The sequence below is a fragment of the Choloepus didactylus genome, chromosome 5 (genome assembly GCF_015220235.1).
Source record: "Choloepus didactylus isolate mChoDid1 chromosome 5, mChoDid1.pri, whole genome shotgun sequence".
Classification (NCBI taxonomy): Eukaryota; Metazoa; Chordata; class Mammalia; order Pilosa; family Megalonychidae; genus Choloepus; species Choloepus didactylus.
Window position 1 is genome coordinate 32,916,861 of NC_051311.1, and position 13,638 is coordinate 32,930,498.

At 42.4% G+C, this 13,638-nt stretch overlaps 1 protein-coding gene and 1 pseudogene across 4 annotated transcripts; both read right to left on the reverse strand.

Moving 5' to 3' along the window:
* Positions 1-930: 930 nt before the first annotated feature.
* On the reverse strand, positions 931-6,710 carry LOC119534829 (pyrin domain-containing protein 3-like). Of its 4 annotated transcripts, none has more exons than XM_037837387.1 (2): positions 6,106-6,710; positions 931-3,249 (listed from the first exon to the last, which is right to left on the reverse strand). In XM_037837387.1, the coding sequence occupies exon 2, from the start codon at positions 3,232-3,234 to the stop codon at positions 1,372-1,374; it is 1,863 nt and encodes a 620-aa protein (XP_037693315.1). In that variant the 5' UTR covers positions 3,235-3,249; positions 6,106-6,710; the 3' UTR covers positions 931-1,371. The 4 variants fall into 4 exon arrangements, with proteins under 4 accessions (XP_037693315.1, XP_037693314.1, XP_037693316.1 ...); XM_037837386.1 differs by having other exon boundaries at positions 931-3,277; XM_037837388.1 differs by lacking the exon at positions 6,106-6,710 and having other exon boundaries at positions 931-1,283; positions 1,618-3,854.
* Positions 6,711-9,109: 2,399 nt separating this feature from the next.
* LOC119535229 overlaps positions 9,110-13,638 on the reverse strand; it is a 61,952-nt pseudogene continuing 57,423 nt past the window's right edge.

Genomic DNA, 13,638 nt, shown 5'->3' on the forward strand with positions numbered 1-13,638 from the left:
CTATTAAAAGTTCCATGTAATTATGGTATTTGAACAAACTGTATGAGTTAAATTGTTTAGGAAATATATATCTTGCACCGACTAAACATCTCTTCCCTTGGTCTCACGTGGAATTTGAAGTTTTAAAATCCAATCAGTGTTGTCCTGCCGAGGTCCTGCCTCAACAAACGTGACAGGGTCCTAAAGTGGGGGTCGGCGTCGGCGCAGCAAGGAAGGAGACAGACACGCAAAGTGTCTGGGACGAAGCTCAGGGCTCCAACAATTTTAATGAAAAAGTGATTTTCTTTTATAGTTCAAAGTTACATAAGCTCTGCACCTGGATCACGCGGGTGAGAGCTGGCAAGCACAGCATATAAATCACAAAACCATTGTTACTCAATTCCAGGGGACATTGGGGTCCGAACAGGGCGGGGGGACCGAGCAGTGTGTGTTTTCATCCCTATGTTAAGACAACTCTATTCCGGTGCAGACCTTCCAAGTTCCTCATAATATTCTTCCTTGTTCTCAGTAATGATCTCTGTTTTGGCTATTTTAATTATTTAGAAGGGCTTGTTTTTGTACCTAAAGTAAATTAGCTGTGGGCTCATACGAGGAACTACTCTCGTACCATAAGCCCGTGGGGTGGGTGCCCAAAGAATTTCTTGTATGCTCTGGCTGCCCGAGGCCAGCCATTAGGCACTAGTGGAGCGTGTTGACCCTGATTCAGTTCTAACCTCGGCAAACAACGGGGCTTGTCAAGGAACCGGGTGATGAATTACGTGGTTTACATTGCTTCTGCTTTGGCCTTCTAATCGCTTTCTCAGTGAAATATTTTTGGATGTCAAAAGGGGGAACTTGTGTAAAGGAGGATGTCTGGAAAGGGGCAAGGGGGCTTCAGGCGGCTAAACGGGGTGGCTGCTTTCTCATAGGTGGAGGAGGGGATTCATCGAAAGGTAAAATCATCGGAAGGTGCCCAACACTTTGTCATATCTTTGATTATTATCCAGAGTATATCCCAAATAATAACGTTAGCAAAGAAAAAGAGAAAGCAGAAGCACAAAGATTAAAAGAATCAGCATTGCAATAGTCCATCGGTGGTAGGCTTTGCCAGGATCCGCCGAGGGGCCACGCCCACTGCCGTGCAGCACATCCACAGTAATGTTTTCTGTTGAAACTGAGGCCTTGCCATCAGGTTTAGGATGTGGCGATTTGGCTCCCGACATCTCCCCCTTTTTTATTTTTTAACTTCATGAGAGCAAGATCAATATTTAGTTGTTTTACTCCTTTGATGATGAAGCGGAGGACTAAGGGAAAGACAATAAGAAGTGTTAATACAAGGCCAGCAAAGCCTATGTAAGACCGAATAACAGCAAGCACAGAGGATTGAGATATTCATTTTTTGAATTGCTCAAGAAAATCACTTGCTACCTGAGAGGCTGGTAGCAGGGCTGAGCCAGAATGGGAGATATCCTGGATTTCTTTATGCAAGGTTGATAAATCCAAACTTATATCACTATTATTCCAAACTCCCCGAAGGTGCATTTGCACCTGTTGCCAAGTATACAAAGATTCATTATATTCTTTTGGGGTTATGCAAATCCATTGATATTCTATGTGGCAGCGTAAAAGTAATCTTACCTTAAGTTCTAAAAGCTGGTTCTCTATGGTCTCTACAGCCTCTTCTAAAGCATTCACCTTTGCCTCCAGCTTTTGATCTATGCGCTCTTGCGCAGCTAAGGCTAAGCTTATGTTTCGTGAAAGATTATCTACATAATTAGCTGTGTGAATCCCCTGAATTAAAGCAGTTGTGGCGGCAGTAATAGCTTCTATAATGCTAATTAAAGCAGTGATTCCCAGAATTATGGCCCCTATGATGCGTTTTTTGCGCTGAAGAGCATGATTAACTTCTTGTAAGGCCTGGAGGCCAGGGCCGTCATACCGGGGTTCGGTTAGTTTTACAGGGAGCATCACAAAAGGGGGTTGTTTCAATATAACAAAAGTTCCCTGTTCACCTACATGACTTAAGCAGTTGGTTAATGTACATTTGTCACAGGAAATTTTATACACATTGTTTTCATGAGTCACATTCAACCGTTCACCCAAGGGATCAAGAAGCAGAACAAACGGAGCTTGCACACAGGCTAAAATATGCAAATGCAGAGGGGAAGTTTTAGGTGAAAGGGGTCGTTGAAAGGTTATAGGGCCTGCGGCTGCTAAGAGTTGCCACAAAGACTTCTGCGGAAAATGAACTTGGGCTTTTTGCCAGGTAAAAATACCCTCAACCCAGCCTGACGAATATTGAAAAGCCACAGAATTAATAGTTTGTGGTAAGGACAAACCCTTAAGAGCACCGGGAAAAAGGGGGGTACTAATCATTTTGGGGGCAGGGACAGACCAATCAAAAATCTCCTCAGTTGAGCCATAAGGTCTGTAAGAAACTCCAATTGGGAAAACACAGGTTAACCAAGGGGGAAAACTATGTTTAGAGTCTATGTAATTTCCCCAATATCTATCAGTAGCCAGAGGGCAAGGGGGGAAATTAGTCGGGGGTGAACTGGTGGTAGTGTGAGTGGCAAATAAGGAATTGGGAACTCCGGGTGCAAGGACAGCCAAACTCCACATATCTCGATATTGGCTGAAGGTCACTTTAGAGCCAAACCTGGGAGAATCAGTATAACGAGGGCGAATTTGAAGATCAATACAGCCGGTTTTGTTGGTAGGTAATGAAGCATGAGTAAAACACATAGGGAGGATATCAGACGCTCCCTCAAAAGAAAAGCTCTCATTATTTTGGATACGAATATGAGAGGAGGAAGACCCTCCTAACAGAGCAGTATTATTATTATAAATAGGAATATTGACATCCTCCCAAGTGGCTGGTTGCAAAAAAGGGGGGTCTGCCATGTAGGCCCAATAAGTTGCGGCCTCAGATAAGCTCACCTGACACGAAATTACTGCTAACATTGCAATGAACAAGGTGGATGGTGTTACTACCCCATTCTGATGTTTAACTAATTCTTCAGCCTGGTTAGTTAATGCCTTGATCTGCCCCCAAGTCGGCACTGGGCCGCCACAGGTAGCTTTGGTGGGACGACGCCGACGAGAGGACCCAGGGTACTTCTCATCCCTGATCTTCATCCTTTTCATCGGCGGTATGAGAAAGTCCGGGGTCAGCTGGGTGGTTGTTGATGCCGGAGCTCCGTTCCCTGGTGGCGGAAAGCTTTTGAGGTATGGTGTTGGTGGACGGCTGGACATGGCGCACGGCTCACTCTGGAACCCAAATCGGGGCGTCTGAATCCTGAGGAAAAACACACGCATAACCTCGCCCCCATGTTATAAGGGGGTCCGGTCCTTTCCATTGATTAGTTAAAAGATCTTCCCATCGTACTAAAACGGTGGGTGAGGTTTTGAAGTGCCAATGACGCTCAGCAGCACTTTCACCCAAAGCATTTAGATTCAAGAAATTTAGTACAAATAAAGCATGATTAAGAAGCTGATGAGGAGAGACATGAGCCCAATCAGAGGACTTAAGCTTAGCTATCTGATTCTTCAAGGTTTGGTGAGCTCGCTCAACTATACCCTGGCCTTGAGGATTGTAGGGAATTCCAGTGGTATGCGAGATGCTAAACGTGGAGCAAAATTCGTCAAAAGCTTTAGAAGTATACGCTGGAGCATTATCAGTTTTTAAGGCCTTTGGCGTACCTAAAATAGAAAAACAGTGTAATAAGTGCTGTGTGATATCCTTTACAGCTTCTTCCATGTGAGCTGTGGCTAAGAGGAAATGAGAATAAGTATCAATACAGACATGCACAAAAGCAAGTTTTCCAAAGCTCGGGACATGGGTCACATCCATCTGCCACAGGTGGTTTGGAACCAGTCCTCGAGGATTAACCCCAGTCCTGGGAAGAGGCTGAAAAGTAGGGCATGTGGTGCAGGCTTTAACCACCTGTCTGGCAGCCTCTCTGGAAATCTTAAATTGGTAATGAAGAGCCGTAGCATTCTGATGGTGCAACGCATGAGAAGTTTGTGCTTGCTGAAGGGTGGAGGCGGCTACAAGGGGACGAGTATGGAGATCTGCTATGGCGTTGCCTTTGTGCAAAGGACCTGGAAGGGAAGAGTGAGTTCGGATATAACCCACAAAGTAAGGAAAAACACGCTCCCTGGTTGCAGCTTGCAACTGGTGCAGTAAGGAATGTATCTGCGAAGAGTGGGGAGAGAGGACAGCCGTTTCTATATCAGGAAACAAGCGAGTAACATATTGTGAATCAGAATAGAGATTGAATGGTTGCTCTTTGAGGAGGTGAAAAACATGCAGCACCTCAAATAACTCTGTCCTCTGTGCACTAGTCTCGAGGGTTTTAGTTTTTTCTATCTTCCCATCAATCACTGCAACCGCAGTCCCATTAGAGGATCTGTCTGTAAAAACTAGAGCAGCGTTAGTTAAAGGTTTTATTGAGAAATGTTTGGGGAAAATGAACTCATTTCTAGCCAGGAAAGACAAAATAGGGTGTGATAAAATGTGATATGAAACTTCTTCGGTAAAGGCAGCGAGGGCAGTCTGCCAATTTGCATCCACTTGAAAAAGGAAATTTAACTGTTCCTTGGTAAGGGGAAGCTGGACGGTGTTTGCCTCCTTACCGAAGAGTTCAATGCTACGCTGCCATCCCTTAATTAATAACAGAGCCAATAGTGTAGAATAAGCAACTACGGCTTTTTTAGGGGTGGAAGGCAAATGCAACCACTCCAAGGGACCATCCTGCCACAAAACCGCGGTAGGTGTATGAGTAGTGGGCAGAAGTATCAAGGTCAGCAGAGATGACGGGTTAAAGCGCAGAATCTGTGAGGCAGAAGTTGCATTCTCCACTAGGGAGAGAGCTGACCGTCTTTCAGGGGTTAATTAACGAGCCGAGGTTGGATCAGGATCGCCCTGGAGTATATCAAACAAGGGCTTTAAATCTCCCGTAGTAAGCTTTAAATATGGGCGAATCCAATTAATATCTTTAAGTAATTTTTGAAAATCATTTAGAGTTTCTAGATGGTCTGTACGTAATTGCAAGGCTTGAGGAGTTACTGAGGTCGTTTTGATAATTCTCCCCAAATAAGAAACAGGGGGGTCAATTTGGACTTTATCTTCCGCTACATGCAACCCCAGATGTTGAAGTTCTGTCAATAACAACTGTAACATGCCCTGCAGCTCGGCTCTGTTTGGGGCAGACAATAAAATATCATCCATATAATGCAAGACATACCCTTGGGGAAAGACTACCCGAACAGGCTGTATGGCCAAATCCACAAACTTTTGGCACAGGGTGGGACTGTTTGCCATGCCCTGGGGAAGAACCTTCCACTGAAATCACCTATAAGGTGAAGAGAAATTCACAGAGGGCAGACTGAAGGCAAAATGTTTTCTATCTTCGGTGTGTAGAGAGATGGAGAAAAAACAGTCCTGCAAGTCTATAACAATAACAGGTTGATTTTTAGGGACAGCCACAGGAGAGGGGAGGCCAGGCTGCAGGGGTCCCATGATTTCCATGGTAGCATTTATTGCTCTTAGGTCTTGCAATAATCTCCATTTCCTCGATTTCTTTTTAATAACAAAAATAGGAGTATTCCAAGGACTATTGCTAGGTTCAACATGGCCTAGCCTTAATTGTTCTAAAACTAATTCTGTGGCGGCTTCCAATTTTTCCTTTGGCAAGGGCCACTGGTCGACCCAAACCGGTTTTTGATGTTTCCATAGGATAGGGTTAGCCACTAGAACAGTGGCCCTGCCTAAAAAGGATGTAGGGAGAAGAGGGGCGGTCGCTCTCTGGCTCGGGGTCCAATGCATCACGTATGATATTCCAAAGTGCAAAAGCATCAACAGGGACATTAGCAGGGCCATGAAGGCTATAATATTTTTTCATCTGCGTGCCAACCAAAGCCCACGTCTGAAGACTAACGGTTCCTTCCTCTGGGAACCATGGGCAACAATCCTGAACAAAATGCAAAAATCTACTTAACTGAATGCGTGTAACTGTGCAGCCCCTACGTTGGAGAAGCTGCAACAGAATTTCTACAAAGAGTCCTCTATCTTTAGACTCAGTGTGGCCCATACTTCTCAAAAAGTTCTGTGGGATTACTCACCCAACTCTATCTCCGTCGTCTGCACAGAGGGGTCCCGGGCACCCAAGGTGAGATCCTAGCTGGCCCGTCACTCTCTTCTCTTCTTCACTTCAGGTCCCTGTTCGGGCGCCACTTGCCGAGGTCCTGCCTCAGCAAATGTGTCAGGGTCCTAAAGTGGGGGTCGGCGTCGGCGCAGCAAGGAAGGAGACAGACACGCAAAGTGTCTGGGACGAAGCTCAGGGCTCCGACAATTTTAATGAAAAAGTGATTTTCTTTTATAGTTCAAAGTTGCATAAGCTCTGCACCTGGATCACACGGGTGAGAGCTGGCAAGCACAGCATATAAATCACAAAACCATTGTTACTCAATTCCAAGGGACATTGGGGTCCGAACAGGGCGGGGGGACCGAGCAGTGTGTGTTTTCATCCCTATGTTAAGACAACTCTATTCCGGTGCAGACCTTCCAAGTTCCTCATAATATTCTTCCTTGTTCTCAGTAATGATCTCTGTTTTGGCTATTTTAATTATTTAGAAGGGCTTGTTTTTGTACCTAAAGTAAATTAGCTGTGGGCTCATACGAGGAACTACTCTCGTACCATAAGCCCGTGGGGTGGGTGCCCAAAGAATTTCTTCTATGTTCTGGCTGCCCGAGGTCAGCCATTAGGCACTAGTGGAGCGTGTTGACCCTGATTCAGTTCTAACCTTGGCAAACAACGGGGCCTGTCAAGGAACCGGGTGATGAATTACGTGGTTTACATTGCTTCTGCTTTGGCCTTCTAATCGCTTTCTCAGTGAAATATTTTTGGATGTCAAAGGGGGAACTTGTGTAAAGGAGGATGTCTGGAAAGGGGCAAGGGGGCTTCAGGCGGCTAAACGGGGTGGCTGCTTTCTCATAGGTGGAGGAGGGGATTCATCGAAAGGTAAAATCATCGGAAGGTGCCCAACACTTTGTCATATCTTTGATTATTATCCAGAGTATATCCCAAATAATAACGTTAGCAAAGAAAAAGAGAAAGCAGAAGCACAAAGATTAAAAGAATCAGCATTGCAATAGTCCATCGGTGGTAGGCTTTGCCAGGATCTGTCGAGGGGCCACGCCCACTGCCGTGCAGCACATCCACAGTAATGTTTTCTGTTGAAACTGAGGCCTTGCCATCAGGTTTAGGATGTGGCGATTTGGCTCCCGACATTGTTCTTTACCCTTTGGTCTGATTTTCCCTGGTCCTGACCACATCTGCTTCATTCATATCTCTAGTTGAAGTCTGGACTCTTTTTCAGCTTTTTAACAGTTGCTGTATGTGCTAATACTGACATTCATATCTGCCAGGTTCTAGCTCTGAGTTTCAGGTGTCATGTAGATATCCAAAGTTCCAGGGATCAACCAGGTTGTACACAAATGGATCAGCATCTTGGAATCTGGAGATAGCCATTATAATTCAGGAGTAGATGTGCCTGCTGTAAGAACTTACAATCTGGGGACCATTACAATAAGCATTCCCCTGATAAGCTGTGTTCTAAGGTTCAATTCTGAGTTTACACGTTGTGGTGAGTCCATATTGGTGAGGCATTATAGTGTTTGCCTTTGTTTCTGGCATACTTCACTCAAAGTGCTTTCTATAGCTTCCATTCACCTCATTGCGAGTCTCACAGCTTCATTTCTTCTTGCAGTTGCTCAATATTCCACTGTATTCACACACAAGAGTTCATCATTCTGTTTCTCGGTTGATCCTCCTCCACCCACTGCAAATCATGCATACTGTCTCCATAAACACCAGTGTGCAAATGTCCATTCATGTCTCTGCTCTAAGATCCTTCAAGTAAATGCCCCCTAATGAGGTTGCAGAACCTTATGGCACCCACATACTTAGCTTCATGTGGAATCACCCCACTGTCCTCCAGAAAGGCATATACCATTCTGCCTCCTAACCAAAAGTAAATATTTACATCCCTCTCTCCATGTTTTTACCAGGACTTTTATCCCTGTTTATATTTTTCCATACAATTTTGTAGAGCTATATTCACATACCATATAATTATCCATGGTACACAATCAGTTGTTCACGGTATCATCATACAATTGTGCATTTATCACCACAGTCAGCACTTGAGCATATTGATTACTATGAAAAAAGTTTTTTAATGAATAATAAAAAAGGTAATAAAAAGAAAAATAAAATATCATACAATATAATATAATAGTAGGGTCAGACAACAACACAACTACCAAGAATCCCATATCACTCCCTATATCCCCTCACACACATTTAGCTTTGTTATATTGCCTTTGTTACATTGAATGGAAGCACATTACAATGTTACTGTTGACCACAGACTCTAGTTTGCTTTGATTATATATTTTCCCCAATACATCCCCTTTCCATTACTCTGCATGGTTGACATTCATTTGTTCTCCCATATGCAAGAACAGTTTTATATTTGTACATTTAGTCACAATCATTGAGCATTCCAGTTTTTGCTAAGTTAAACAGTCCCAGTCTTTATCTTCTATCTTTACCTCAGATGTCATTCATGCCCCTAGCCCACCTCTTTCAGCTTTACTCACGGATATCTTTGTTCAGTGTAGTTACAATATAGTGCTACCTTTACACAGTGTTACGCTATCTATTTCTCGATCTATACAATCAATCCTGCTGAACATTCTGTAGTCCTTCAGCATCAAATGCCCAATCTCTACCCTCTTTCTATCTCCTGGTAGCCTGTGTTATCAGCTTTTAACTCTCAAAGTTTGCTTATTAATGTCAGTTCATATTAGTGAGACCATACAGTATTTGTCCTTTTGTTTCTGGCTAACTTTGCTCAACATAAGGTCCTCAGGGTTCATCCACATTATTATATGTTCAGTGTCTTTGTTCTGTCTTACAACTGCATAATATTCTATTGTGTGTATGTACCACAGTTTGTTTATCCACTTATTTGTTCATGGAGGTGAATGATCTTTTTAGTCATTCATTATATTTTCATACCTGAGCATAATTTTCCAATTTCCCAAAAACATGTTCATGTGCTAGATTTTGTCTGTAAATACATATAACTTTTCAAATATGTAGTCAATTCCCCAACTTTTCAAATATGTAGTCCTTCAAAAGCATCAACCTTCTCAAGGCAATTAATATTGCATTTTATGCCAAACAACCTGTTAATTTCAGTGTCTGGAGTATAAAATGGTGGGCCTGCATGTTTAGTTGGATCATAAGAAACAACAGATGTGAAGCAGTGGAACCCTTTTCTTGACAGAGACAACACTATATCAACATAATGTTTTCAATCACCTGGATTAACAGCAACTAAGTCTCCTCTATCTCAAATCCTGTCAAATTTGCCAGTATTTACTCTGGAAAGATTAAAAATGCTGCAACGGTACAATAAAATGTTCCCTGAAGAACTCTTAAATGCTTCGGCTCCAGGAATTCCAGCAAATTGTTCTTCTGAGTAAGAAAGTTTCTGCTCTGTAAAAAATTCTCGAATCTCAAGTTCACTGATCTCCACACCAGCTACACTGTGTCCCAGGTCTGCAAACCATCTCCTCTCAACTGCTTTTCCACAAAGAGGAAAAAATTTCCTGAGTCCACTCTTGCCATTAAGAAAAGTATCCAAATGCTTCTTTAATAGCTGATTTCCTTGTTCTTGATGAAATGCAATGTTAGTAGTCAGTTTTTCTGTACCTCATTATCAGGGTACTCTTTAATTTTGAGTAAACTTCTTGTATTATTCATAGTTTTGTAGACACCCTTGCCTCACAAGCAGATATCTCCATTGCCTCTTCAGTCACCCGCTGCCTGCTGCTAAGAATGCTTTTTAAAGAGGGAGAACAAATGAACATCAACATTGCAAGGTATTGAAAATTGAATGGTACAAGGGGAAAAAATCCAATCAATGCAAACTAGTCTATAGCTAATGGCAACATTGTAAGCTGCTTCTATTAATTGTAATAAAGGCAATATACCAAAGCTAAATGTCTGTAAGAGGGGGTTATAAGGGAGTGATATGGGGTTCTTGGTGTTGCTGTTGTTGTCTGACCTTTTCATTGTATTTTACTTTAGTTTTCTTTTTGTTCAATCTTTTATAGTTTTTTTCTTCATTTTTTCTCCTTTTCCTCTTTCTTTGCCGAAGAAATGGAAATGTCCTCATATAGGTTGTGGAGGTGAATGCATAACTATGTGACTATACTGGGAATCATTGACTGTTAACTTAGAATGGATTGTACGGTGTGTGAATAAAACTGTTTTAAAAATAAACAGAGAGATACAAGAGCTGGAGAAAATGTGGAGAGAGGGATTTACCTATTCACTGTTGGTAGGGAAATAGAATGGTGTAGCCCATCTGGGGGCAGGGTGTCGTTCCACAGGAAGCTAAGTATGGGGTTGCCATATGGTCCTGCAACATCATTATTGGGTATATACTTGGAAGAACTGAGAGCAGGGACATGAACAGACATAGCACACTGGTGTTTATGGTGGCAGTATTCACGATTCACAATGGATGGAGGTGGCCTAAGGGTACATCGACACGTAAATGGAATGGTAAACTGTGGTGTATACATTCAATGGAATATTGAGCAGTGGTAAGAAGAAATGAAGTTGTGAAGCATGCAACTAGGTAAATGGACCTTGAGGACAAGTATGTTGAGTGGAATAAGCCAGAATTGAAAAGACAAATATTGTAACGCCTCACTAATGTTGACTAACTATAATGTGCAAACTCTGAGAATTGAATCTGAGAGCATAGGTTATCAGGGGAAGGTTTATGGTAAAAGTTCCTAGATTGTACGCTCTTACAGCTGTCACATCTATTAATGAGTCATAATGGTTATTTCTAAATTCTGAGGTGGTGAGCTGTTTTTACATAACCTGGTCAGTCCCTGGAACTTCGTGGATCTGTATGACACCTGAGACTCAGAGTCAGAGTTTGGCAGCTATGAATGTCAGCATTACCCCATACAGACAATGTTAAAGAAGCTGAAAAAGAGATCAGACTTTAATTAGAAATATGAACAAAATGGTCTTGGGTAGCACTAAGGTAAACTAGACCAAAGGCAAAAGGATGATATTGACTGTGTTTTAAAACTATAACTTCTATGTTATGAGACCAAAGGAATTGATGTTTATTTGGTGGAAACTCTATATTTTATGTAGCACATTATATAATTTAACTTGTATGGTTAGTTTATTCAAACACCATAATGACATGGAATCTTGAGTGGCAGGGTGGGGGTGAGATTTGGTTGTTTTCCACAGGTTAGCATGAAGCCCCAATACATCCCAGAGTAATTTGGGCAGAGAATAAAAATGTATTTTCAAAGCCCCCTTGGGGACTGGGGAAAAATGTGGAAATATTAAACTTCCCCACCTGGGGAATTCCTGATATTCTTGGAAGCACTGGGGACTACCATTGTAGTAGGCCAATGGGACTTGCCCTTATGAAGTGTTACTGCAAAGGAGAGGCTAATCATACTTATAATTGTACCTAAGAGTCACCCCTAGAAGAGTTCTTTCATTGCTCAGATGTGGCCTCTCTCTCTAAGCCAACTCTGCAGTAAACTCACTGCCCTCACCCCTATGTGGTACATGACTCCCAGGGGTATAAATCTCCCTAGCAATGTGGGACATGACTCCCGGGGATGAGCCTGGACCCAGCATTGTGGGACTGAGAAAGACTTCTTGGCAAAAAAGGGGAAGATAAATGAAACAAAGTTAAGTTTCAGTGTCTGAGACATTTCAAATGGAGTCGAGAGGTCATTCTGGAAGTTATCCTTATGCATTTTATAGCTATCCCATTTTAGTTATTAGTATATTAGAACAGCTAGAAGGAAATACCTGAAACTGTTGAATGCAATCTAGTATCCTTGATTCTTGAAGACAATTGTATAACTATATAGCTCATATGGTGCGACTGTGTGATTGTGAAAACATTGTGGCTCACACTCCCTTTGTCCGATGTATGGACAGATGAGTAGAAAAAAGGGGGACAAAAAGTAAATGAATAATGAGGGGGTGGAGTATGAGATGTTTGAGGTGTTCTTTCATACTTTTATTTTTATTCCTCTTTTCATTTTTGTTTTTTGGAGTAATGAAAATGTTCAAAAAATGATAGTGGTGATGAATGCACAACTATATGATGACTGTGCACAACTGACTGTACACGTTGGATGATTGTATGGTATGTGAATATATCTCAATAAAATTGCATTTTAAAAAAATTGAAAAAAAAAGAATTAGTTACGGTGTGGTTTGTTCAGAAGCATAATTCCCTTAACAGATGGACCTATGAAACCTAGAAAACAAGTTATTTGCTTCCAGTATACAATAGAGGGACAGATATAGGATAAACATTCCCACTTCAGAAGGGAGAAATTGGAAGGAAAATAGGGGTCACAGATCCCAAACTCTTCCAAAACCAGGTGGGGCAAACTCCATTGGATTTCAAGGTCTGAGAGTCACCTATGCATTGATGTTTGTCCTCGGGGCCTGAAGGAGTGGCAGCCCCACCCTTTCTAGGTGCTTGCATAGTGGCCATGACCCCTCCAAACACTGGGGTATAGGACCTACCCTCTCTGATTTGGGGGATGGCATCCAGGCTGTTTGCAAATGCTGGGCCACAGGCCTCACCATCTCAAAGCATTGGGATGCTAACACTCTCCCTAAACAAGAGGGCACATTGCCCCCTCCAAGTGCTGGGGCAGATGGCCTGCCTCCTCCAAATACAGTGATGAATCTGCCCTTTCCAGGCACATGGGTGGGTCTGCTCTCTTGGCCCGAGGAGACCTCTTTGGTTCAGACCTCAGCTTCCACGGTTCTGCCCTTGAAGTCATTCTTCCTTCAATTCATCCTTTCTCTGTCCCTTTCAGTCTAGGCTAGCGATAGTTTTGCTAGTATGAATTCTGCAAAAACTTTGATGGCTTTGTGTGCAATTCACAGGGGTCACAACCCTCAGACAGAATGACTTTTCACAGATACTTTCTGTGTAACTGCACTTCCAATCCTGTTTTTCACTAAAATGTCTGACTGGATTCATGTTCAGTTAAACTATCACATGGAGCCCTTTTCTCTGTGACTCAGGGAGATCCCTGATAGAGCTGCTTCTGGCCCTAGTCTCAGAGCACACTATCTGGATGAGCCAAGAATTTTCCAGATAAACAATTTCTGGTTGTTTTGTGCTTAAGAGTTAATTTCTCAGCTTATCTCTTTCCTCTTTCATTTCACTATAAGCTGCAAGGAGAAACCATGCTGCACCTTCCACACTTAGCTTAGAAATCTCCTCAACTTAATATCAAAGTTCATCACTCTCAAGTTCTTACTTTCAATCTGACATCAGAATATAATTTTGCCAAGTTCTCTGCCACTTGAGAACAAAGATTGCCTTTCTTTCCATTTCCAATAACATTCATTATTTCCTTTAAAGGCCTCATTGGGAGTAACTTCAACGTCCATATTTCTATCAACAGTCTCTTCAAAGTAATCTAGGCTTTTCCTATCAATTGCCTCACAATTCTTCTAGCCTCTACCTAATACCCAATTCCAAAGCTGTCAGCACCCC